Consider the following 25,518-nt stretch of genomic DNA (forward strand, 5'->3'; position numbering starts at 1 on the left):
CTGGGGTGCACCGTGCAGTCTGGCATGCAAAGTGCCTGTGCTGTGGTTTGATCTCAAGAACTTTCTGTGGGAAGTGCTATCATTATCCCCATCCAGCCAGGTGAACTGAGGCTAAGGGAGGCTAATAAATCTGTCCCCAGGGCACACAGCTCCCTGCTGCGGGGTCCTCTGCGGTCAGGAGTAATTAGACCCGAATGGTTCTTTGTCTCCTACAGCAAATGCCAGAATGTGTTTCTCCACAGAAATAAACCGACTCTGGGACATACAGTGCTAGACGAGCAGTGAGGGGCAGTACTTACACCAAAAAAATTTTTTTTTTCTCCATGAGACAAAGGAATTGAACAGAAAGTAGCTGTTACTCTCCGCAGCAGAGATGTACACAGTGGATTCAGGCACCCTGGGTGGGGCGCCTGGGGAAGTGGAAAGGCCGAGCTCTGGGCTCCCCTCTTCAATCACAGCATCATTTCCCGTGGTGGGGTTCCCTATAAAACTTCATTGGAGCCCATTCCACAAGAGCAAAATGACAAAGACGGATCACATGACTTTACATCCCATCCAGACTTGCAACAAAGGTGAAAACATCCCTTCATGCCCAGGCCACCCCCGTGCTGCTCCCCTGATGCCCAACTGTGTGATGTGAAAGGAAACCACAAGTTCTCTCATCGGAGGTGCGCTGCTTACGAAAAAATAAACACGAGAAACAAAAACCAAAAAAACGAAACCATAACCCTAGCCTGTTATAAAGTCAATTTTTCTCAAGTCTGGACCACAAATACCACTCATCATCACCATCATTTATTATAAAGGACATTTTAATAGAAAAAGGATGCAAGTTAAAGCCCTCACTTTCCTCCTTTTGCTCCATGCTGGGGAAGATGTCCCAGCCACAGCAAGAGTGTACACTGCTGGCCTCTGGGCGGTCAGGCGGCCACGGCCGACGAGTCCAGTCCCTGAGCAGAGCACTCCAGGTGATGGAGGAGCAGAGTGGAAAACGCATGGATTTGAGAGCCGGGCCTGGGTGCAGACCCCATCTCTAATCCTCACGGGTCAGAGAGGCCTTGAAAGGTGATGAGAGCAATTACAGAACTGAGTTTTACTTACATTTTATTTGTCTGAATGTAAACAGCGTATGTGGCTTGTGGCTATAGTACTGAGCAGCACAGGTATAGACGCTACCCCTCCGTGAATTGAGTTCACAGCCACATTCCGTCGGGGGCAGCCCTCATTCTGCCAGCCAGCAGCCTCCTCCAAGTCAACTGAACCTGTTTGGTTTTCCCCATTTTGTGCTGATGGCGTCCTTCCTTGTTTCGACCTACGCTATTGGGTCTTTGTGTCTCTGTGAAGTTTCATAAAATTAGTCTATAACTTGAGCTTTTAAGCAATAGAAGCAATCTTTAAAAAGTTTTATTTATTTACTTATTTAGAGAGTGGGGCAGTGGACAGAGGGAAAGAAAGAGAAGCTTAAGCAGGCTCCATGCCTAGCACGGAGCCCGATGTGGAGACGGACCTCATGACTGAGATCGTGACCTGAGCCAGGATAGGAGTCGGACACTTAATGGACTGAGCCACCCAGGTGATGCAGTAGAAGCAATCTTTAATAGAAATTTTCAAAATGGGCTTCTGGGTGCTCAGACGGTGGCACCTGCCTTCAGTCCAGGTCATGATCTCCAGGTCCTGGGATCGAGCCCCACGTCTGGCTCCCAGCTCAGCGGGGAGTCTGCTTCTCCCCGTTTGTGCTCTCTCTCTCAAATGAATAAAATATTAAATAAATAAATAATCCTTGTTACCGTAGGTGTTAACTGTAAGTGTAAGATATTCTCCCATCCAAGTACTAACCAGGCCCGACCCTGCTTAGCTTCCGAGTTCAGACGAGATCGGGCGCGTTCAGGGTGGTATGGCCGTAGACAGTGTAAGATATTCTTATATCCCAACTCAGGCTGACAGACTTTCCTTCCTTGGGCCCCAATTTTTCACGGCTGTGGCATGACTATGAACACACTACCACAACCGGATGTTTCCCCAGCTTCACCTCAGTAAACATCTGTGGCAGGGTGAGGAGGGGGCTCAGTACCCACCACCTCTCCCATCCAGTAGAACAGGCTACTTCTTCTAGAAGGAGACTCAAAAGAAATCAGCAGAGTCAGGTTTAGGTATGAGGCTAAGGCCAGGTAAGTTTTTATTATATTTAGAAAAAAAAAAAAGTCACTGACAATAAAAGTTAAGTCACTCAAAACGAATGAGTTTTTGAAGACCCTGTAGTTCTTCAATGGCAGCATTTGGACCCACCGCCCAAGCCGGTCTTAACCCAACCGAGGTGCTGGAAGGCGGAGCACACGGTTGTGCCCATGAGGCCAATAAGGGCTATGGAGCCCACGACCCCGCGACTCCGCTTGCTGGGCTCTGAAACAGGAGAGAGAACAGAGGTGGCTGGAGGTGCCAGACAGAGGACAATGCCGTCAACACCCACCAGCCATTCTAGCAAGGCATCGGGGGTCGCGCGTCAGACCATCTGGTCCTAAGAGGTCAACCAATGCCTGGCCTCAGTGGCCAGTAAGTCAGCTATGGCGTGCCAAGAAATGTGTCCCCAGAGTCTTCTCTGGACCCTCAGAGACCTGGGGATAATAATTAGAACAACTGTGCTCCAGGACCTCTGGGGGTGTCCCCACTTTCAAGAGGTAAGTAGAGTCAAGAGTCTCTCCCTGTTCTCTCTAGGGGAACCATTTATCGTAGTGACTTAGCAGCAGGGGCTCTGGGGTCGGGCTGCCTGGGTTTAAATCCCGGCTTCCCAGTTTACACGAGTAGCTCTGAGCCTCCGTTTTCCATCTATAGCACAGGACACACTATCTGCATCACAGAAATGCTAGCAGGTTAAACAGCATCCACCGGATCTCAGAGCAGCAACGGACACACACGAAGTGCTCAGTACAAATAGGTTTTGTTACTTTTCAACGGTTAGTAAGAAGGAAGATACCAGAGCTTCCCCCTAAACACCAAAGTACGTCTCCTTTTCTTAAAGCCCCGCTAAGAAGAAAAATACAGTGGCATGGGATTTTTAATTTGTTTCCTTGGCAGATGTCGTGATGTACTCACCTCCTGTGTAATAACCATAAGCATAAAGAACTCGCCCAACAATCCAGGCCAAGCCCAGGCCAGAAGCTACACGCTGCAAGAGAAGGGCTGGATCAGTATCAGCACTGGAGAAACATTAACATCTAAGGCTGAAGACACAATGCTCTCCCAAAACTTCCATGGATATGGTAAAACACTCCCCCAACAAAGTTAGGGTAGAGGCATGTTCTTTGTCTCAGGAAAATCAAAGATCTGTGATTCTTCTATGAACTGCTTGTGGATGGGGAAGGTGAGGGCTGACCTTCCTGGTGGATGGGGTAGAAGGAACCTTCTGGCTTGCCCTGGGGACTGAGGTGTGGGCATATGAGAGAGGGAGAGGCAGGCCGGGGGTGGGGCATGAAGGCTAAGCCCCAAGAGGACCCTGACCCCAAGGCAGGACTGGCGGAGAAGCCTGGCTGTCTCCATGGGCCTGCCACTGCATCTCTGAGGCTCCCCCGTCACCGTCCCCCAGAAGGGGTCAGAGCAGGCTGTGCTGCGGCCCGCACTTGGGCTGAGGGCTCCGCTAGAAAAAGTGGGCAGAGCGTGTCCTGTTGTCATCCCAGAACATGTGGTCTTGGAGGCAGACGTCTCCCCCTTCCATGGCCCTTGAGAAGAGAGAGTAAAACTCACGTAAGATGACTAGTCCTACGTGAGCGCCATCCTGGGGTGACCGTCTGGTCAAAACCAGTCAGGACAGACTGGGAGGGGGAGCGGGCACATGAAACGTTGCACACCAGTCTTCATGTGCCTTCACCATTCATCAGTGGCTTCCCAAGGGGTAAGGTTAGTGCTTTAGGATTTGTTTAGTTGATCTGGGGTAAGGTTAATGATCAGGTGTGTGAAACCACCAAAAATAAAAATCCTGGGCCCCTAAGTCACTATGGGCAACCTGCCAGGCCCTGCTTGGCCGTAATGTTGCACAGTTACCACCAGATGTCCCCAGAGTAGTTCTTTGAGTCTTAGAGCCCTAAGCGCAGGGATGGAGTCTAGGGCAGACAGACTGGGAAGGGGATAGGGGTGGACATGGGGATGCCTCACTAGAGGGACTAGCTTGTCGTGCTTTATTTCGGTAAGGTACACCGCAGACCACACTCCAGCCACGAGCCGTCACGGCCTACAAGGCCCTGTGGTCTGCTCCCCACGGAAGCCGTGCCGCCCCACTCACTGGTCACCAGACAGACTGGACGGGCTCTGGCTTCAGGGCCTTGCTCTCGCGCTTTGCCCAAAGACATCTACCACCCGCGACACCTGCTCCCTACCCTTCTGTAACTTTTGCCTCATTGTCACCTTGGCAGCTGCCACAGTCCTCACCTGACGTCCTCACTCACAGCGGTCTCCCGATCTGGAACTCCATTCCCTCCCGCCTGCTGGGTTTTCCTCCGTGGCACACATCGCCTTGTGGCGAACTGCATCATGTACTTATGTGCTAGAGTCAATGACCCTGAGTAAGAGTTAACCCGGTGTCTGGGTCTGTTTCGTTCACCGCTGTGACCTCAGGTGACCCATCAATGCCTGACTATGACAAAGGAGAAAATCACGGACATGAACCCTGCAGGATCAGACCTGGGTTCAAATTCTTCTATTTTCTACGTGGCTATTTGCCCCTGGGATGGTTACATAGTATCCAAGAGGCTTCTCCTGATCTATTAAAAAAATGGGGAAAGTTCTATATGCCTTAAAGAACTTTTTAGCAAGAATGAAATTCTTCTTAATGGGCACTGAAGATGTTCATTCAATATCCACTTCCTGCGTTCCTCCCTAATAGCTCAGTGAACTAAGTCCAAACAGACGGGCGGCTGGGTGGCTTAGTCAGTTAAGGGTCTGCCTTTGGCTTGGGTTTTGATCCCAGGACGCTGGGATCCAGTCCCATGTCGGGCTCCTTGGTCAGCAGTTCCCCCTGACTCCCTACCCCCCACCTTATGCACATACTCTCTAATAAAATCTTTTAAAAAATCCAAAAAGATGAAAACTCCTTGGGAAAACTTACCGGGTGGTAAACACCTCCAACAGCTAGGAAAAATAAGAAGGGAGGATACACTTCCAGCCTGGAATAGACAGAGACCGTTTTGTAAAAAGTGCCCATCTGACGTGTGCCCGTACCCCTTAGGCTCTTATTTGCTGAGTCAGACACTGGAGAGTAAAACTGAACGCTGAGGGCAGGGAGAGGCCCTACCACTAGGATCCACCCTCTTTCCTCCTGCGTGGGAGCCAAAGTCCACAGCTCTGAATACTCTAACGAGGAAGGTGGTGGCTAATGCCAGCGGATTTCCTTCCAGAGCTCACAGCCACTCCCTCCCCAGGGCTGGGAGATTCAATCTCAGCCTAGACAGGAAGCCTAGCGAATGCTGTTGAAGGCCAATGCAACTTGAAAGACATTTTTGAAGGATTATCCAGAACCCCACTCTTCTAACAACTCTGAATATTCAGTCTGTCCACAGACATATTTTCTAAGACTCTTTTAACTCCCGATCATCATCCCAGCTGTTACTCAGTGAACAGGAGGACCAAAAGCTGAGGTGCTGGGCAGAGGACACACAACACTGCAGACCTCCCCAGGGGTGTGCGGGGCCGACACTCACGTGTTCTGGTGGGCGCGCTGAATGCAGTTGAAAAGGTGCCCATTCTCAGGGTCCGTGCTGTACATGGTGGGATACTGTGAGGACAAGAAGATACCATGGATCGAATGGTCAAGAGCAGCAGCATTGAGTGTTGAGTTACAGCCAACCTCCAAGATCATCTATCCTCAAGCAACTTCTACTTTCCCTTGACAGGTGATCACTTTCTGCCTGACACTTGCAGTGGGGTCTCAACTCTCAGAAGCAGATTCAATATATTTCTGTTAATATCCAGTCCTACGAATGTATGTCTGTGCCACAGTCACACAAGGGAGGGAGGCAGCTTGAGCCAGACTCCCTGCCCTTGACATTGTGTCGTGACTGTTGGATTCCCCACACAGCACAAAGACACCCCAGGGGAACATCTCCTTCCCACGAGCTATCAGATGCTGCAACCTTCTAAGATTTTCTTTAATGGGAGAACAGAAATTGAGTGTGAGAACTTTAATGGATGTGTCCATTAAAAAAAAAAAAAAGGAAAATCCATAGGAAAACTTAAGAAGAAGCTCTAGTCAGAGTCTAACAACAAGTTGCTGAACAGAAGCAGACATTTGAGTTTGCTCACCAGGGACAACCCCAGTAATTAGCCCTTTTAGATCAGCAGGAACGAAAGGAAGCATTTCATAGACCTCCTTCTTAGGTCTACCGTCTAAGCCCAGGCTAACCTCAGCCCCACACGTTTCTTCACTTGGAAAACAATCACCTTACAACACCATTTTTAAAGTGGCACATGAGGGAAGACTTACCACTTAACTCCATTTAGTTACTTTGTATTACTTATGTTTAAAAATCCAAGTATAATCGACACACATGAGTTTCGTGTAATGTAATGATTTGATGTATGTGTGTGTGGTGGAGTGATCACAGTAAGTCTAGGTACCACAGTTGCAGCGTTTTCTTTTGATGAGAGCATTTAATATTTGCTCTTAGCAACTTTCAAATATATAATGGAGAATTATTCATTATGGCTGCCATGCTGTACCTTGTAGCTCTTGTTTTTTTAGATTCCCCATGTAAGTGAGGTCATGAAATCTAGGTCTTTCACTGATTTATATCACTTAGGATGAGGCCCTCAAGGTCCATCAATGTTGTCACAAATGGCAAGATTTCATTCTTTTCTATGGCTGAGTAATATATATATAATGTGTGTGTGTATATATATATATATAACACATATATATGTACATAAATACATATATACGTATATGCACATGTGCACACACACACACACACACACACACACACACATATCTTTATCCACTCATCCACTGATGGACACTTGGGTTACTTCCATGGCTTGGCTACCGTAAATAGTGCTGTTATGAACATGGGGTGCACATATCTTCTTGAGTCAGTGTTTTCATTTTTTCTTTTTTTGGGGATAAATACCCAGAAGTGAAACTGCTACATTATACTGTCGTTCTATTTTTAATTTTTTGAAGACCCTCCATTATTTTCCATAGTGGCTGCACCAATTTACATTCCCACCAACAGTGTGTTCCCTTTTCTCCCCCTTCGACAGCTTTGGCTATTTCTTTTCGTTTTGCTCATAGCCATTCCCCACCGGGCGTGAGGCAGCATCTCACTGGGGTTTGATTTGCATTTTCCCGATGATGAGTGACGGTGAGCACCCTTCCATGTGCCTGCGGGCCATCTGTATGTGGTCTTTGGAAAAATGGCTGTTTGGCTCCTTTGCCCAGTTTCTAAATTTCTAAATTCTAAATTTTATTATTATTATTATTATTTTTTTGCTATTGAGTTGTATGAATTACACATTTTGGAAATTAACCCCTTATCAGATGTATGATCGCACAAATTCCTCCCATGCAGTAGGTGGCACTTTCCATTTTGTTGGCAATTTCCTTTGCTGTGCAGCAGCTTTCTGGTTTGATGTGGTCCTGCCTGTTTACCCTCGCTAGAAAATAACACTCTTCCTGGCACACAGCTCCAGCCAAAGGCCATACCGTTCTCGCCCCAACACAGTTGGTCTTTCTACAAAGAGATCAAGTGAAAACAAGATGGAGATGGCTCCCCAGCAGGGTCCCCCATTTCCTGCCTTCTTCCTGCCTGAAAAGGGCAGGATTTCGAGTCGATGTGGTTCTCAGACTGCCACTGCTGGCCTCTGGCTTCTCACCTCTCCTTCCACGACTGAAAAGAAGTTGTTGCCTCAACAGATCTAGGATCCCACTCACCTCCACTTTGTACTTCTTTCGGGCCTTGGAAACGTTGATGGCTAGATGAGCTACCATTATGAAGCTGGCGGCACCGGTGAGAACCACAAAACCATATTCCTTAGAGAGGACAGCCATGCTGGCTCTGTGGAAAGGAGACGAGTTAGGATACCACCCAGCACCGCAGGCGCCCACGGCAGGAGGCCCGCAGCTCGGGGCTTCACTCCCTCTGAAGGTCTACCTACAGGTCAGAAAGCTGTGAGTAAACGTGATGCAGACGTCACTGTGTGTCACACAACAGACCCTTATGCAAGTATGCAATGTACATGCAGAAGAGCGTGTGATCATATCACGTGTTCTCTTCCAATGAAGCTGTACCACTGCGGTAGGCATTGCTGGAAGAGGACACAACTGCTGAAAAACCATAGTTTCACACAAAAAAAGGTTAACAGGGTTAATAAAAATAATTTTTTTTTAAGATTTTATTTATTTATCAGAGAGAGAGGGGGGAGAGAGCAAGCACAGGCAGACAGAATGGCAGGCAGAGGCAGAGGGAGAAGCAGGCTCCCTGCCGATCAAGGAGCCCGATATGGGACTCGATCCCAGGACGCCGGGATCATGACCTGAGCCGAAGGCAGCTGCTTAACCAACTGAGCCACCCAGGCGTCCCAATAAAAATAATTTTTTAAAAAGGTTAATAAATCCTTTAATAAATGTAAAGGATTTATTAAATTTGAGAGAGAGGAGAGAGGTGGGGGGGCGAAGCAGGATATGAAACAATATACAGTGATTCCAAGTTTTTGCGAGTCTGTTGGCATGGGGGGGGGTCACTGAGGGCAGGCATCCTGGACTCCTTTTGATCCTGGGGCACACGCTGGTCTGGGAGAGGGCAGGAGAGCCAGTGGCAGGCGGAGCCCATCACACTGCTAAGAGACTGGGCTCTGGGCAGCTCCGGGGAGCCAGGTCCACTCCTCGAATTCTCACTTCAAAACTAGCCCCAGGACGTGATCTGACGCCTGCAACTTATCTGAAATGGATCAGGAAAGGACAATACAAACCAAGAGAGCCAAGTGTTAACTATGGAAACCAGACAGTGGCTCTATGGATGGTAAATGTATGATCCTTCCAGCTTTTCTGTATATTCGAAAAATGTCATTATAAAATGGAGAACAAGCGAATCTTAGCATTTTTCAGGGTTCTACCATTTGAGCTGTTTTAGCTACTGTTCTGCCCCAGAAGGAAAGGAAAGAGAAGAAACGGACTAGCCAGCAAGGAGAAGAGAACTTGGCAGGTGGGAGGAGGCCCTCATCATCTCACGGTAGGATCAGTGCCGGCCGTCCAACTGCTCTGACTTTGGTCAGCAGACCACTGAGGCAGGCAGGACACGGAGCACAGCCAGGGTGCTTCCCAAGATCCTCACCTGCCCAGGCACTGCGGGCCAGGCTGCCACAGGCCAGCAGCTCCTGCCTATGTTCTGCATCTGGTTTAAAACATCCACCCTCCTAACTCGCTCATTGCAATCTGTCCTCCAAGCCTAGGTGGGCTCCCCTGCCCCAGAGTGTTTCTGGTTGACCTCACCAACAACCCAGCAAGATGGAATAACCCTATTTCCCAAAGAATACCCCGATGGTGAAGGCACATTGCTGGGTCCAAAACAGAAGGCACCAGAGCTGGGATTCACATTTAGATTCTAATCCAGTTCCAACGTTCGCTTTTAATCCCACTTGAAAACAGAGAGCTGCACTGATGCTGGGGTCACAGCGCCTTTCTCAGTGTGGAATCTGGGGCCAGAAAGCAGCTCTGTTCTTCAAAAGTACTCTTCCCTTAGGACTCAAAAGTGACATTTATTGCTGAAGTCCTAACGTCTGCACGGTCACCCCTTCACCATCCATAATAGTTCTCCCCAGTTTCTCCTTCTACATTCTTTACCCTGCACGGTCTCCCAGGGGTGCTCAGCCCGCCTTGCTTGGGTTAGGGAAGGAGGGGACACACTGCAAAGGGTTATCGCCAGGGCTCAGCACAGGAACGCCTCCTGGACACTCTCTCCCCTCCATCAGGTATGGCTGCAGAAAGCAAGCGGTCTCTGGCTGTCCTCCAAACCTTCCTGCCCTCATTCCCTTCTAGAATTAGTTGCTTCCTGAAATGCAGAAAATCAGCTCCAGGAGGTAGCAGTTACCGAGACAAAAATATAAGACGAATCCTGAACACCTCTTTGAAAATAGCAATGGGTGACCCTCCCAACCTATGTGATGTACTTGGGGCTGAATAGCATTTGGCTAGACAGATCATTTAAAATGAAGCTGTCACTCACTCTGTCAGGATAGTCAATTAAGCATAGTTGGCTTAGGTCAGTATTTGCACGCCAAAAGAGTCCTGAAGTGAGAGCCCATTTCTAGACCCCAGTCTCCAGACAGGACGCCAGGCTCCCTGGCAGCATGGGGTCACCCGTGTTTGTGTAGCACTTTTCAGCCACTTTTACCCCCCCTCAAAAATCCCATTAGCTTCACTTCCCAGAGAAGGAAATGGAGGCTCAAGCAGAAGAAAGCAGAACTAAGACCTGAGCGGGTTTTAGAATTCTTCCCCAAATACCCAGGCATGGCAAAATTTCATGGCTTAGTCACCGCCCTTGGTTTTCCTGGTTTGCACCGCCTTGGGGTAGGAGAAGCTAAGTGGCCAGACAAGTACCTCTTGAGTAGATCTTTCTGTTGCAGGCAATGAACACTCAGGTGACTGCTCAAAAAGTTACAATCTGAAATTAGTATTTACTACTGAGCTCCTCTCTCAAAGTGTATATGTAATCTGGGATTCACACTCTAGTGAAAGCGACCCTCCTCCTCCCTTGCTCCAGTGATGGGTATTAGGGAAAAGCAATCTGGGTAGGGGCAAGCAGAACCAGAAGAACAAGTACCTTTGAAGGGCAGAGAATTTATAGTAAGGGGGACCCAGAGTCCAGTGCTAGAGTGGGTGGTTTGCAAAAGACTGCATAGCGAGCCGTGGGACAGCAAGTGTGCTCATATGGGGGCAAAGTGCCTACCTCCCTGAACCTCTCCCTGCAGGAGCCTGGACACACCTGCAAAGACGCTAGAACAAAGTCCAGGAGGCAGGAAGCCGGCTGTAGGATGGGCAGCACAGCCCTCCATGACCCCTGGTACTCCCGCCAAGTGAGGAGTCCTGCTTCAAACGCCAGAGCAGGGTGTGCTACCCAGCTCCCACAAGGGGTGACTGTGTTTGACATCCTGATGCCAAGCACAGAGTGTGCCTACAGACACCTGTGCAATAAACGAAGCACGCCACCGTGCCACCGCTCGAGGCGGCTTTTGGGAATGACACCTCCAACCAACAGAATGTTTGTCACCTGGAACTAAGCCTCACATAGAGCAGGCGCCTAAGGAATTTAAGTTCCCTTTTGTTCTCCTTAAAAGTATCTACTAAAACCTCTGAAGCAGAGAAAGACAAGGTCAGGACACGAAAAAAGCTCTGTCACTATCGCTGTTGAAAACATAAATCCAACAGGGACTGAAAATGGTTCAGGTTTGTCCTTTCACAAACTCAGTCCGAATTCCCCCCACTCCCCCCCAAATTCCCATCACCGGCTGAGTCCTTCTGTTCTGAGGAATGCAGGGGAAAGGCATGGATGCTCCCACCCCTTAAAGATTGGCCTTTGTGGGTTCGGGTGCAGGTGTGCGCACTGGTTAAGAGGAGGCAGTGCAGTTGACAGAGACCCAGCCCTGGCAGCCGCAGCCACAGCCACGCCCGAGGCTGTCCCAGCCCTGGAGCTGGTAGATAGCTTCTCTGGGGCACAGGCTTCCGCACCTCTGGTATGGGCGCTCCCCGCGCTGCACATCACACTTTGTTGATTACATACCTGCTCTGCTCACCGGCAACCCTTCCAGTGACCCAAGAGGATAAGGTGCTCTTGGGGGTGGGAGCTCTGCCCTAGACCTGGGTCTTGGACATGGTGCCAGATGCACAGCATGTGGCCTAACAGCCCCTTGGGAGCTCAGTTTCCAAAGCAGGTCTAGAGTCCTCTGCAACCCGCCTGGCTGTACAATGGCGTTTGTTAATCATCACCCTGTTTTCGAGGCTGGTTGCACTCCAGCTGTGTATATGAGAAGCTATAATCTGTATAAATAGGACAGAATTTAGGTGCCTATTTAAAAGTACCTCATCCGCACGATTACACAGTGGTGGGGAAGTGCAAAAGCGAACCCTCTGGAGAAGAGCCCGGCAGCGGGAATATCCTTTACATCTTTCATACCTTCGGATTCGTTAGTTCACTGGGAAGCTAGCTGGAGGCCATAATCAGACACTCAGATAGATTTGGTTCAAAGACATTCACCTAAGCACCATTTGTAATAGTAACAACAGCAATGGCACAATGACCAGGAAAAGAGGACTAATTAAAAAAACAAGTGCACCATAAACAGAATAGTGTATAACCACTAAAATGGCGTGCACATGATTAAAGGTGCTGAAATGGGCTTAACATAAAGCATGTTAGGTTAAAAAATTTCAAAAAGTGTATGTATATACAGAATAATCTTAGTTTTTTCCCTAACAGGAGAAATTTTAAAAGAAAGTATCAAAATTATAAGCTTAATTATTCCCAGACAGGAAAACTGTAGACTTCCTTTGTACTTTCCTATAATTTCCACGATGAGCAGATACAGACCAAAAAGTCATATGGAAATGGCCTGACAACAGGAATTGAGAAATCAGAGAACTAGACAATACATGGCTATGGGACCAGTCATATGGGACTTCCAGCCTGAATCTCGTCACTCACTCAGGATGTTCTGGAATGACACTGAGCTCAGTACCCAGTTGCCACACTTCCTAGCTGTGTGTCCTTGGGGGAATTCTTCACGTATTTCAGCGGCCTCAGCCTCCGTATCTGTTAAATGGAGACACTCACTGGTGGTACCCACCCGCCCCTGCAGTTGTTGCGAGGAAGACTTGGGGAGACTCGGGTATGGGGACACTATCAGCGCCCAGCATGACGACTGGCAGGTGCGGAACACTCAGCAGAAGTTTGGGATTGGGTTGTGTCATGTGTTAATGTGAACGGTCTCCGCCCTGATTCAATTATAAAAGGGGATGTTTGAATGAATGATAATCTACATTTAAGAATTTATTTAGAATGGCTATTTTAACACAGCTAACTTATAACTATATATACTCACTTCTTTTTCTGAACTCCTAGCCAGCTGTGTTCAAGTATCCGAAAAGCAGGAGTGTTCAGGAGGAAGCAGGTTTCCAGCGTGGACCTCGGAAACCGGCACGGTGGCCAGAGAGGCCCGAGAGGGGAGGTGAGCATGTGTTCACCTGCTTCTTGCTTGTTCAAGTTTACTGAGCACCTGCTGTGCACCGCTCACTGGGGCCCCCCATGCTGGAGATGAAGAGCCCAGACTTGGGTCCCTGCCCTCATGAGGCTCATGTTCTCCGGGGAGAAACAGGCAAACCAGCAACTTGAACACACACCCAGTTCCAGATCTTCCCCTTCAGCGCCATGATCAGGAGCCGGGGACCCATGTAGCCTACAAAATGGAAGTGCATGTACCGGGGAAAGGCAGAAACAGCACAGAAGGGTTTCTGTCTCCCCTGCCGTGCTTCAGTTACCTGTTCCCCAGCCGGCCGTCTGGAGATGAGTCACAATTGTTCAGCTGAAAGGATATTAAGTTGAAGGTTTAAAAGAAACTAGATTTTGTATTTCATTTCCTATCACTTATTTAAGAGTAGAGGTCCTTTTGGAAATGTTTTTACTCCTAGACTTGAATACTGTTTTATGATTTGTCTTCTCCTATGCAGAGATCCACAGGTATAGAGACAGCAGGAAATGGGACTCGTGTTCTGGAGTCAGATGGGTTTGTGTTTAGATGCTCGCTGCCTCTGTGAGTTTGGGAATGTCCTCTAATTTCTCTACAGAACAGGAGAATACTAACTACTTATTTCACAGGATGATTTGAGGAATTAAGGAAATAAGCTAGGGGTGCCTGGGTGGTCAGAAAAACATCTGGTTTGGGCTCAGTTCATGATCTCAGGGTCGTGAGATCGAACCCCACGTCGGGCTCTGTGCACAGCATGGAGTCTGCTTGGGACTCTCTCTCTAACCCTCTGCTCTTCCTCCCACATGCTCTTTTTCTCTAAGAAGAGGGGAAGGGAGGAGGCAAAAGTGCAAGACTTTTGTGTGTTAGTAGCAGAAATGTTCACTTCCCAAAGGGCAAGGTGTACAACCAAGCAAGCAGCACCACGGTTAGCCAAGATGGCCCTGGGGGAGGACTCAGCTCTTCCACATGGAAAGAGCTTCCAAGGCACGAAGAAGGGGACCAGTACCGACCCCAAATGGAAGGAAGGAAGAGCTCCAAAGAGGAACCAATGGACACCTGTGCCAAGATGCATGAACAGACCAAGATGTGTTCTTGGCTTTGGTGAGGGCAACCCTTGGACAGCCGGGTTTTAGGGGAAGGGGAGAAGGTGGGAGCCCCTGTGCTGAGGGTTAAGAAACAAGTGCCGCAGGACATCGCAGGCAGCTCCGCCTCCTGTATCTGTTCCGCTGGCCCATCCTGCCCATGCTTGGTCCAGTGCCAGGTCCTACCCCTTCCTCCACCACGCCTGTACTCTGCACTGACCCACGTGGGCTGCAGGCGTGCACCTGAATGTGCACATGTGTTCCAGGCTGCTCCCTTAGCTATTCCCACACATACTTGAACGAACACTGATCGATGGAAATAGTACACATTTCCGACCATGCTAGGGGAAGAGAACGTCTCCTGCTTACATTTTCTTTTCTTTTTTTTTTTTTTTAAAGATTTTATTTATTTATTTGACAGAGAGAGATCACAAGTAGGCAGAGAGGCAGACAGAGAGAGAAGGAAGCAGGCTCCCTGCTGAGCAGAGAGCCCGACACGGGACTAGATCCCAGGACCCTGAGATCATGACCTGAGCCGAAGGCAGCGGCTTAACCCACTGAGCCACCCAGGCGCCCTCCTGCTTACATTTTCTATAGTAACTTCCAGGAGGACAAAAACACAGTTCGGGACTGTCCTATGTTCCACATCAATGGTTCTCAAACTTCAGCAGCATCAAGGTCAACTAACTATTAAAATGCACCCCATTCCCCAGAGTCTCTGATCCTTAATGGGGTTTGGCAATCTGCATTTCTTTCCCTCTTTCTCTCTTCCTTCTTTCCTTCCTTTCTTTAAAGAGAGAATGACCCTTAAGCAGGCTCTACACCCAAACTAACTCCTCATGGAGTTTTCCAGCCCACGTGGCAGAAATAGCAAAATGGGAAATAGTATCAATCACCACTACATCCCGAACACATCCTAGAAGACCTACTACTTCTCCCCCGTCCGGCCCATGGGAGAGTTTACATCAATGAACAACTCCCCACCGCGATCCTGTGTGGTAGTTACTGTTCTCATCCCTATTTCACAGAGAAGAAAACTGAGGCAAAAGTAGTTCAGCAACTTGTCTAAGGCCCCACATCTAGTGAGTGCAAAGCTGAGGTCTCAACACAAGCCAACTGACCCCCGGGGTCTACCTCTTTGCTACCACACCCCCCTGTGAAGCGTTTGCCCCTTACCCAGGAGTTAGGTTACTCCTTCCCCCACAGTAGGGAGTGGTGAGGAGACACACCTTTGCAGAACTCCAGCTCCAGAGCAGGACCTGCGGTTTCTAGGCAGGGGCCAAGTGGAGGAACAGAGCAGGAGCACCAGAGCCCAGGGGAAGGGAGAGCCGGATGCATGGAATGCTTTACCTACAGGATCGCGTCATCCGTGGAAGACAGTTTTACTTTTTCCTTTCCACTGGGAATGCCTTTACTTCTTTTTCCTTGCTAGATCACCCGGACCAGAACCAATATGGTGTTGAAAAGAAGTGACCAGAAAGGACATCTTTATCTTGATCCCCATCTTTGGGGGGAAGTATTCAGTCTTTTATCATTTAATATAATGTTAGCTGTGAGTTCTTTTTTTTAAATAGATGCCCTTTTGGAAAATACTTTAAAATGAATTACTTCTACATCATATTTTTTAAAACAGCAACACTTCTAATTGTAACTTTTTTTTAAAAAAAAAGATTTTTATTTATTTATTTGACAGAGATCACAAGTAGGCAGAGAGGCGGGCGGGGGTGGGGGAAGCAGGCTCCCTGCTGAGCAGAGAGCCCCATGCAGGGCTCGATCCCAGGACCCTGAGATCATGACCTGAGCCGAAGGCAGAGGCTTAACCCACTGAGCCACCCAGGCGCCCCCTATGTGTAACTTTTTTTTTTTTTTTTTTTAATCAGAGGATTAAATAGCTGAAAATGATTTTTGGAAGACCTCACCATGGTAAGGAAAGAAAAGCGGTATTTTGAAGCAGGAGGGGTAGAGGACAGTGGGCAACAGACATGGGTTTCCAGGGGGAGAGACTGGGGCAACTATCTTCAGCCCAGCGGATTTTAAGAAAGCCCCAAGGCACCAGTGCCAAGTGCCCCCTTGAGAAGGGATCGAGCTCGGGCTTCATTGAGAAGACACGCTCCATTCCAGTGTCTGAGTTGGCAACACGGATTTTCATTAGGACATCTGCCTAAGGTAGCCCCCCCACCCCCGCCTCAAGAAATTTCACTGACAGGTTCTCTCTGAAAACATCCCACCATAGTGCTTAGGGGCGTTGCTTTGATTCCCTCCAATTCCTGCCTCTGCCACCACTTCCCCTATCTCACCGGGTAGGGGTTCCTTCAGTTCCAAGGACTACCCAGAATCCTCCCTGAGCCACATTCATCAGAACACCCCAGGGATGAAGCTCTCCTTCAGTATTTACTCAAGTCTCTCTCGGCTGCCAAAAGGAGCTCCCTAGGGTACAATCAACATTGCACAAATGGGAGTAAAAGGCAGGCTTCGTATCTGAGCACTTGCCTCCAATGATCACTTCTGAGCCATGAAATTACATCAATTTATCTTTTACTAAATGAAATCACTTAGATTATTTTTTATTTATTTCTTTTCAACATAACAGAATTCATTGTTTATGTACCACACCCAGTGCTCCATGCAACACGTGCCCTTAGTACCCACCACGTGGCTCCCCCAACCTCCCACCCCCCGCCCCTTCAAAACCCTCAGACTATTTTTCAGAGTCCATAGTCTCTCATGGTTCATCTCCCCTTCCAATTTCCCTCAATTCCCTTAAATATTTAAAATTTTTATTAACATATAATGTATTATTAGCCCCAGAGGTACAGGTCTGTGACAGTCAGGCTTACACACTTCACAGCACTCACCATAGCACATACCCTCCCCAACATCCATAACCCAACCACCCTCTCCCTACCCCTCTCCCACCGGCAACTCTCTGTTTTGTGAGATTAAGAGTCTCTTATGGGTTTGTCTCCCTCCTGATCCCATCTTGTTTCATTTATTCTTTTCCTACCCCCCAAACCCACCACGTTGCATTTCCACTTCCTCATATCAGGGAGATCATATAATAGTTGTCTTTCTCCGACTGATTTATTTCGCTAAGCATAATACCCTCTGGTTCCATCCACGTCATCACAAAATGGCAAGATTTCATTTCTTTTGATGGCTGCATAGTATTCCATTGTGTATATATACCACATCTTTATCCATTCATCTGTTGATGGACATCTAGGTTCTTTCCATAGTTTGGAATTTTTTTTTTAAGATTATATTTATTTATTTGACAGACAGAGATCACAAGTAGGCAGAGAAGCAGGCAGAGAGAGAGAGAGAGAAGCAAGCTCCCTGCTGAGCGGAGAGCCCAATGCGGGGCTCCATCCCAGACCCTGGGATCATGACCTGAGCCGAAGGCAGAGGCTTTAACCCACTGAGCCACCCAGGCATCCCTCAACTGGATTTTTTTAAAGGAGAAAGGATTTCAGCTTTCAGCTCTCTCTTCGCCCTCAAATAAGCAGATAAAAGCCAAGCTGGACAGTGGTCACCCCACTTCCACCTGCAGGACTGTTCTCCTCAAACGGTCCTGCCATGTCTCAGCTGTGTCCCTTTTCACACCCCCAGCAATGGGACAATGAAAAACACTCACAGACTGACTTGGACCCATTCTCCCATGTTTCCTTAAAATTCTTATCTGGTTCCCTGTGCTAGTCATCTGACCTTCCTTATACACAGCTGCTTATTTTATGTGGCAAAACACACCATTCTCACGAGACTAACATAAGGATGGTCACTTAAAGGGCTGGTCTGATCAGTCTCAAATGGACTTCCGTGAGCCCCCAACATGGAAGGTGGTTCTGAGAACTGAGGTTGTGTCCGGTGTCTACTTAGCCTGCTCACGGCCCCCCAGGGCAGCTGCCCAGCCTCACTTCTGCCTCTAGCTGATTCGACAAATGAACAGTCCTCACAATCATCTCAGGTAGGATGGCTTTCATGAACCCATGTAGAGCTCAAAGGAGAAATTTTATAGACCGGAGGGAAGCCACACAAAAGTAATTGCCTGTTTCCATGATGGGAGAGAAAAAAGAATCACAGAATTTCTTTGTGTCCATCCTACATTTTCAAAATGCTAGTTCTGGCCACTTTTGTTTTGTTTTAAAGATTTTATTTATTTGGGAGAGAGAGAGGGAGAGTACGAGCAACCACGAGTAGAAGAGAGGGAGAAGCAGACTCCCCACTGAGCAGGGAGCCCCATGCGGGACTCGATCCCAGGACCCCAGGATCATGACCTGAGCCAAAGGCAGACGCTTAATGAGTGAGGCGCCCAGGCGCCCCCATTCTGGCCACTTCTACATGAAACAGATAACGAGATCTGTCTGAGTGTAAAGTTTCACGGGACAGCTAGATTTTTTTAAAAAGTACGTGGACATTGAAGAGAAGGAATAATCACCCAGGTGCGGAAGAACAACTACTCTCCACCATTGCACTGTACATTTGGTAGGTATTTCTCCAAGGGCTAAAAGTGCAAGTTAGCTGAATAGGCACAGCATTATTTATGCTGCACTTGATCATGAACTCAGTGAGGCGGAACAGCCGAAGCAGGCCAGAGGGTGAACTTCCCCAGCACATTCTGTGATTCCTCATCGGTGTTCCCGGCAGAACACTTGGAAAGTAGAAGCTAATGATCAGAAGGGTAGGGAGTCTGTCTCTTTTAAGAGATAAATGTGTTATAATCCAAATGCATTCAGCTTTAAAGATTCTTTCTCCCTCTCCCTGTCCCTCCCGCTTGTGCTCTCAAAGAAAAAAAAAGAAATCAAGTTTCCCATGCTGTTTTAATTCCAACACTTTGGGGAACTGTCCGTGCTGCAAACAAACAATACCTAACTGTGTGCACTGGCTGGTGTGGGGGAGGGTGGGGAGGGCGGGGCCAGCATGATGCTCAAGTTCCTGGGAATAGTTCTTCCTGAATGGAACAGAGTCTCCCCTGGAAAAAACTGGTAATTCAGCTCCTTAAGACTCAAGGAAGAGTAGACTGTAACAAGACAGAACAACTCCTTCGTTCTCCTTCTGGTGCGATGTCAAACTTTCCCAAACAGGTTCTTGACATGAAAGGCTCTGTGGGGTGAGAGGTGTGTTGGCACCTCCCCTAGGAGTCCAGGGCCATGCTGGGCCATCTGGAGCAGGTGTCCCAGGGGATGTGATCCCGGCGACAGCCTGCAGGACGTTTCCTGTGGTCTGGAGGGACCCACCTCAGAGGGCAGGAGAAAGAATGGGGAGAAGCTATGGGGCGCAGAAGATAAAAATCACTTTAACAATTAACAATTCACTAAATGGAGCTGATCTGATACAATCAATGCCAGGCAAACCATTTTACCTAAATAGAGTGCCTACCTCAAGCCCACACCTACTATCTTCAGTATCGCTTTGGGGAATGGTTTCTTCCCTGATTTATCCCCCACTCCCTGCCGGGCACCACATGAGGCAGTGAGATGCGCAAGGCTCCGATGGTCATCCAGGCTGAGAGCCAAGGTCCTAACCCCACAGAAGACAGTGATGGGGAGCCAGACAACACAGGAGGACCACGAAACAGGGCCACAGCAGATTGAGAGAAGGGCTCTGAAGGACATCAAGTGATGGGGAAGAGAGACACAGGGCGAGTCAACAGCGAGGACACAGGAGCCAGGACAGGGCTTTGCTTGTGTAAGGAAGAGAAAGGACATCAGTGTGTCGGAAGGGTAGAGACTAGAAGGGTATGTGCAGTGATACAGATTAGCGTGGTAGGAGAAATCAACTATTAGCGGTAATACCTATTATTAGCTTGTATTATTTAAATGTATGCTAAATACTATTCTAAGTAGCTGACCAGTATTAGCTGCTCAGAGCATACCTACTATATCGTATTACTTTTATTTTGCAGATGAGGAAAAGGTTAAGAGCATCCAAAAGGTTAAGTAATCTGCCCAAGGTCACACAGCCATCACAGAGGAAGCCTGGACTCACAGACAGCCAGAGCGGCTGGGCTCCAGAGTCTATGCTTTCCACCCTCACCCTTACTGCCTCTTGATTGGAGTTCAAGTCTGACCACACCTGACTTCTTTTGGAACTTTTCTATCTCCCCAGACTCTCTCCTGAGCATGAACTATATTAATAGGAGTAGAGAGCTAATAATTAACTCCAAGTCTGTGACAGATTAAAGCCTGAGAACTTTCTAGTTGGAAGAAAGAAAAAAACTTGGAAGAGGTCCAAAAAGTAACTTATTTTTAAATTTCTTTTAATGAGTGTCAGCACTGCAGTATGACAAGAGGAAAAATGCTAGGAAGGAAAAACTTCCTCCAGTCTTTCGGGGGTGCAGGTTTGTAAGGAGCAAAGCAACACAGAAATTGGTATTTCTTTTCCCATCATGACTTCCACACAACCTGTGCCTTAACTGACATTACACAGAACTGAAGGTCATGGGGAAACTAAGCCCTGACTTCCACAAGAGGAAAATAAAAATCTCAAATGAGTCACAGTGACACCACTTGGATTTTCCATCCCAAGAAATGTGGGCAGACCATAGTTAATTCTCAGCAGCTGCTGAGTCCTCACAAGGGTATCGGACATTCTGGATAAATGAACCACGGAGCTGCCTGAAACAGGGTTAGTCTCTTTATGCCTGTCTGTATTTAGGATGAAGCTGAGCCAAAATCATTCACTTTGCTTTGGATGGGAATTAAAATACCATAAATTAAGGGGGAAAAAAAAAGAGTGAACTAAAGCACCAAAGTATTAGAAAACGGAGTTCAGTTAATGAACAGGTCAACGCTGGCAAGAACTCAGAGGGTCAACAGGGGGACTTAGAAGCTCAAACGATGAAATCCTTAAAAGTATTTGCAAATGTTATTTGGAAAGTACTGCAATTTTTCCCAGCTCCTCATTGATGTTTTTCTCCTCACAAGGGTTAAGTAGGTAGGTAGACACTGGAAGAGAGGGTGAGGGAAACAGGAATGCTTTTGTACACAGTAGTATCCTAGCTCATAACTGCTGAATCCTCCTTTTTCAGGAGGACTGCAAACTCATAAGTGGTATCGATGAATTCAACTGCAGAAACTGTAGCATTATGTAGATTCTTAAAAAAAAACATTGCATAAAAATACTAAATGGCAAAAAAAAAAAATACTAAATGGCTCACGGTCAGTTGTAGTTGGCAACTGTATTCTGAATCCAGATTCAGAATATTTAAATATTAAACAGGGAATAATAGGTTTAAATACAGCTAACTGTGCAGCAGGCATTAAATTACATCTTGCTGGCTTGATTTGTCATCTACTTCATTGAAAACTGCTCCACGGGCTTTTCAGCCTGTCTCTGGATAATAGGGTAAAACCCTTCTTTCTTGTACGTTCACTCCCTTTGCTGTCCTCCAAGTCAGGAAATTCCCTTTCATGACTGTCTCTTCAGGGCTCTAAGCCAACAGAAGGAAGTCTAAATTAGGGGGAAGACTGCCCTTCTCCAGTTTTGTTCCTTAATCCAAGGAAGCCCCTGGTGTACACTTTCTATAGCTGGCTACAGTGATCTTTCTAGTGTATCTGTTTTATATATAGTAACATCAGTTCAAGGAAAAAAAAATTGCTTGACAAAGTTTTCTATTTCTGTAACACTGTGTCAGGACGGAAGCAAAACAACGCCTTCCCTGGGGTAAAAAGTATTTCTTTGGATTAGAGGCTCATTTTACTGAACTTGGTTAAATTTAACTCTTGTGAGAATAAACATTCTTGATCCCCTGATCAGGATACTATGCTCTTAGTACTGAGTTCACTGAATTAAAACATAGCCTTGTAACTCTGACCGATAACCTTGGGTGCTTCCCACAAACTGCAGGCTCTTGGTGATCTACACATTTCCCAAGAGAAGCCCTTGCGGCAGCTCCCACGCACAGAGGACATCTCAAATCTGCAGCAATTCCACAGGACCACGCCTGGGTCCGCAGCACCTGCAAAAAGCCATCGGTCTGCAAAGCAGTGTCCTTCCCTCTAGGGCTCCCTTTCTCCAGTTGAGAGATTAAAGCCCCAACTGTCACTCATTTCCGACCCACCCTCTTGTCTCATCTTTTCCTTTATCTCCTGTTCCACACTCACTTGTCCCTTAAGCTACAAAGTAGCTCCTAAACTCCTGGTCGGAAAGGAAAGTAACAGCAGAAGCCACAACTTAGGAGAATGACTCACCAGTGAGTCTCCAGCCCCTTCCACCGCCCTGCAGCTGCCCCACCACAGTGGCTCTGGGGCTCCCTGCAGTGACACAGATAAGGAGGAAAATTCTCTCAAATCCAAAGCAGAACCGTACGTTAAGAGTCCTCCTCCCTCGAGGAGTCTCCTGCTCTCCGGCAGAGGTAGGAAATGATCCACATACGGGTTTCAGTACAAACAGACAAACGTTTCTATGAGGCAGCAGGAAAACAAACACAATTCCCTGGGAGGTTCTCCCGGAGGGTTCCTAGCAACACATCCACATCCGCAGCAGGCGTAGGGCTCCCAGGGCACTTGTTACCGATCGGGCCTGCACTGCCCACTGCCCCAGCAGGCAGTTAGCAAGGTCGGGTGGGCTCCGGGAGGCAGAAACAAGAAGCCGGGTCTGCACAACCCGGAGAGAGGAAGAGAGGAAAGGAAGGTACTTTAGTGTTGACCTTGAGAATCTCCCTGAGTTACAGAGAGCGAGGTGGACCCCATTTCAACACCCCAAACCCACTCCATCAGGGGGAGGATGCAGGGCAGGTGCATCAGGGGGGCAAAGGGGATGGAAAGATAGATGGAAGTGTACAGACCAGAAAGGGGAAAGGGAGCGCATCCCTATTCAGCCCGGGACGGCAGAGGTAGGGGTGGTGCCTAGCGCTGGACCAGAAGCGCCCCGAGGCCCACGCTCCGCGTTGCCAGTAAGTGCGTGGACTTACCTGGATCACCTCCGCTCGATTGGTGCAGACCACAGCTCCGCAGTGAAGTGAGGGTGCCGCGCCCTTGGCCACCGGCGGGGCGGGGCGGGGCCCGAAGGAGGGCCCGCCCCCGCCCGAGGCAGCGCGAGACCACGCCCCCACGTCGGGGCCCTAGGCAGCCTCCGCGCGCCTTCTGAGTGTTAATTTGCAGTCACTGTTGGGTGGTTGGGCCGCGGAAACTGGATTTCTTCCTCCTTACGGCTGTCCACACTTTACGCTTTCTCATCTCAAATCCATGTATCAGTTCCCTTCCGTAAATGCCTCCGTGGCCTCCTAAATCACCCCAGTCTCTTCATACTTTTAGGATCGGGTTTGCACGTCAATAATTTGTCCTTAGCAGGGCCACCGTAGCTTGCTTGTAGGCGCATGCGCGGCTTGCGCGACCAGTACGCGGAAGTGGTAGCGCCCCAGCTCCGGGGGACAGGGTGGGTTGGGTTCGTTTTCTCTGCTCTCCTGGGCCGGGAAGGCCCGTAGGGTCGCTTGCTGCACTCGCCAAGTGAGAGGATTTAGAGATGTTGGGGCGTGTCCGTTTCCCCAGCTAATAAGTACTGTTGTAGCCAACTTTGCGGAGAGCCGGAAGGGAGCCCAGCCCGCGAGACGCCCGCACCCACCCTCGCCCGCGGCTCCCGCCGGCCGGCTCACTGGCGCCCGCCTCACGGCTCTTTCCGTGGGAGCGAGTCCGCACCGCCTCGGGGACCCACAGACCTCTGAGAGTGTTCACAAGCCCAGGTACGCCTTCGAGTCCAGCGCTGGAGCGGGCTTGAGGCGGTGAGGTCCTGACGGCGTGCAGGCGGGGTCGGCCTGAGCGCTCGAGCCGGTTTCTGCCGTCCGTAAACTCAGCGGGAAGAACCAGCCCCGCAAGGCACCAACGTCCCCAGTTTTCTCGTGTTTTAAGTGCGTCCCTCTCCCCTTCCCTCTGGATGCCCTCACGTACTACCGACGGCCGCCACCTCCGGGTCCCCCGTAGGGTCTCTTCGGTGGGGGTACCTCCCCCCGCTGTGAGAGAGGATGCTTGGGAGCCGAATGGTTCCGAGTCAGGCTGTGGAAAGGTTGGAATCTCGATGTCAGACGGTTTAGGCTGGATATTTTTTTCCTTTTTTTTCTGTCTTTTTTTTTTTTTTTTTAAATTTTTAAAATTTTTTTCCTTTTCATTGTGTTGGTTTATCCGTCCATTTAGAAGTACTTCGACGGCTCATAAATTCATGATCGCTGTCTCAGCAGTTCTCATGTCCCATGCTTTCAGCTGCTCCTTAGGTACGAGAAGGGCTTACGTGTTACAAGTTTCTGGCCCGTTGAGTGTAGAGGGCTTGCTGTGATTGAACGCCGAAAGGAAGACAGCAGGAAAGCGGTTCTGCCTTAGTGACGGGAAAATGCCCCCTCGCTGCTGTAGCCTGTGTCGTCCTAATTCCACTGTTGACATCTAGTCCCTCGTGTGAGGATATTTCTTGAGTGGGGCCTTTGGGAGGTGATTAGGCCATGAGGGTGGGGTCCTCTTGAAAGGGATTAGCGCCTTTATAACCGAAGACCTTGGACAGCTCCCTTAGTAGTCTGTAGGTGAGGACACAGCCCAAAAGACGGCAGTCTGGGAACCAGGAAGCAGGTTCTCATGAGCATCTGTTGGCACCTTGATCTTGACCTTCTCAGCTTCCAGAACTTGGACAAAGGAAAGTTTGCAGTTTAAGCCACCGCAGCCGGAACCCAGTAAGACACTTAATATTTTATAGGAAGAGGCAGCTTGAGGTGGTAAAAGCAATGACTGGAGAACCAGCGGCAGTAATGCGGCCCCTCCCCCAGTTATCTCTGACCACAGAGGAGCACCTCTCCACCGGGGCGGGGCCTTTTAAAAATCTCATCACCAGTGAGGCCCGGCTGGGGGAAGAAGGAGGTGGAGCTGGCTTAACCAGACTTGACTGAAGACCGAAAACCTGTGGGACGAAAAATTAGGAGCAGTGGACTGTAGCAAAAGAAAAGGGAACAAAAAGAAAGGGAAGAGGAGTGTCAGAAGAAGGTGTGAATGATTGGTTCCCGTTGCCCAGCCCTCTGGAACTCCCTGAGTTCCTGACCTTTTTGTGAAACCTGTTATCTCCAGCCTATCACCGACTCAGTGAGCATCACCCCATCCCCCCCTTCTTCCAAGAAATACCCTTTTCAGCAAGTCAACCGGAGTCCATCTCTGTTTCACGGAGAACCATTTACTGTATTGCAGGCTTCTCACAGGGCATCCAAAACCACATTCGCTTTCTTTCCCACCACACCTTTATGCAT

General features: G+C 48.7%; 2 protein-coding genes across 3 annotated transcripts in view; one reads left to right on the forward strand and one right to left on the reverse strand.

Annotated features, from left to right (window-relative positions):
* Positions 1–2,145: 2,145 nt before the first annotated feature.
* On the reverse strand, positions 2,146–23,370 carry MGST3 (microsomal glutathione S-transferase 3). Of its 2 annotated transcripts, XM_082702307.1 has the most exons (7): positions 23,215–23,306; positions 22,493–22,555; positions 7,916–8,039; positions 5,688–5,761; positions 5,096–5,153; positions 3,091–3,163; positions 2,146–2,400 (listed from the first exon to the last, which is right to left on the reverse strand). In XM_082702307.1, exons 3-7 carry the CDS (start codon positions 8,030–8,032, stop codon positions 2,264–2,266), a joined length of 459 nt encoding a protein of 152 aa, XP_082558433.1. In that variant the 5' UTR covers positions 8,033–8,039; positions 22,493–22,555; positions 23,215–23,306; the 3' UTR covers positions 2,146–2,263. The 2 variants fall into 2 exon arrangements, with proteins under 2 accessions (XP_082558433.1, XP_082558432.1); XM_082702306.1 differs by lacking the exon at positions 22,493–22,555 and having other exon boundaries at positions 23,215–23,370.
* Positions 23,371–23,625: 255 nt separating this feature from the next.
* The window catches only part of RXRG (retinoid X receptor gamma), a 205,893-nt gene continuing 204,000 nt past the window's right edge, over positions 23,626–25,518 (forward strand). Inside the window, exon 1 of the mRNA XM_082702293.1 lies at positions 23,626–23,982. The gene's annotated coding sequence lies outside the window, so the exon portion shown is untranslated. The remainder of the gene's footprint in view (positions 23,983–25,518) is intronic.

The sequence above is a fragment of the Mustela nivalis genome (assembly GCF_964662115.1).
Source record: "Mustela nivalis genome assembly, chromosome: 16".
Classification (NCBI taxonomy): Eukaryota; Metazoa; Chordata; class Mammalia; order Carnivora; family Mustelidae; genus Mustela; species Mustela nivalis.

What these genes read in the sequence shown, in the direction of transcription:
- MGST3 (XM_082702306.1), bottom strand. Translation starts at nt 8,032, where the DNA reads ATGGCTGTCCTCTCTAAGGAATATGGTTTTGTGGTTCTCACCGGTGCC. An exon ending in TTGGAGGTGTTTACCACCCG is followed by an intron (nt 3,164 to 5,095) that starts GTAAGTTTTCCC and finishes CTTCTCTTGCAG; the next exon opens with CGTGTAGCTTCTGGCCTGGG. An exon ending in TTATGGTTATTACACAGGAG is followed by an intron (nt 2,401 to 3,090) that starts GTGAGTACATCA and finishes CTCCTGTTTCAG; the next exon opens with AGCCCAGCAAGCGGAGTCGC.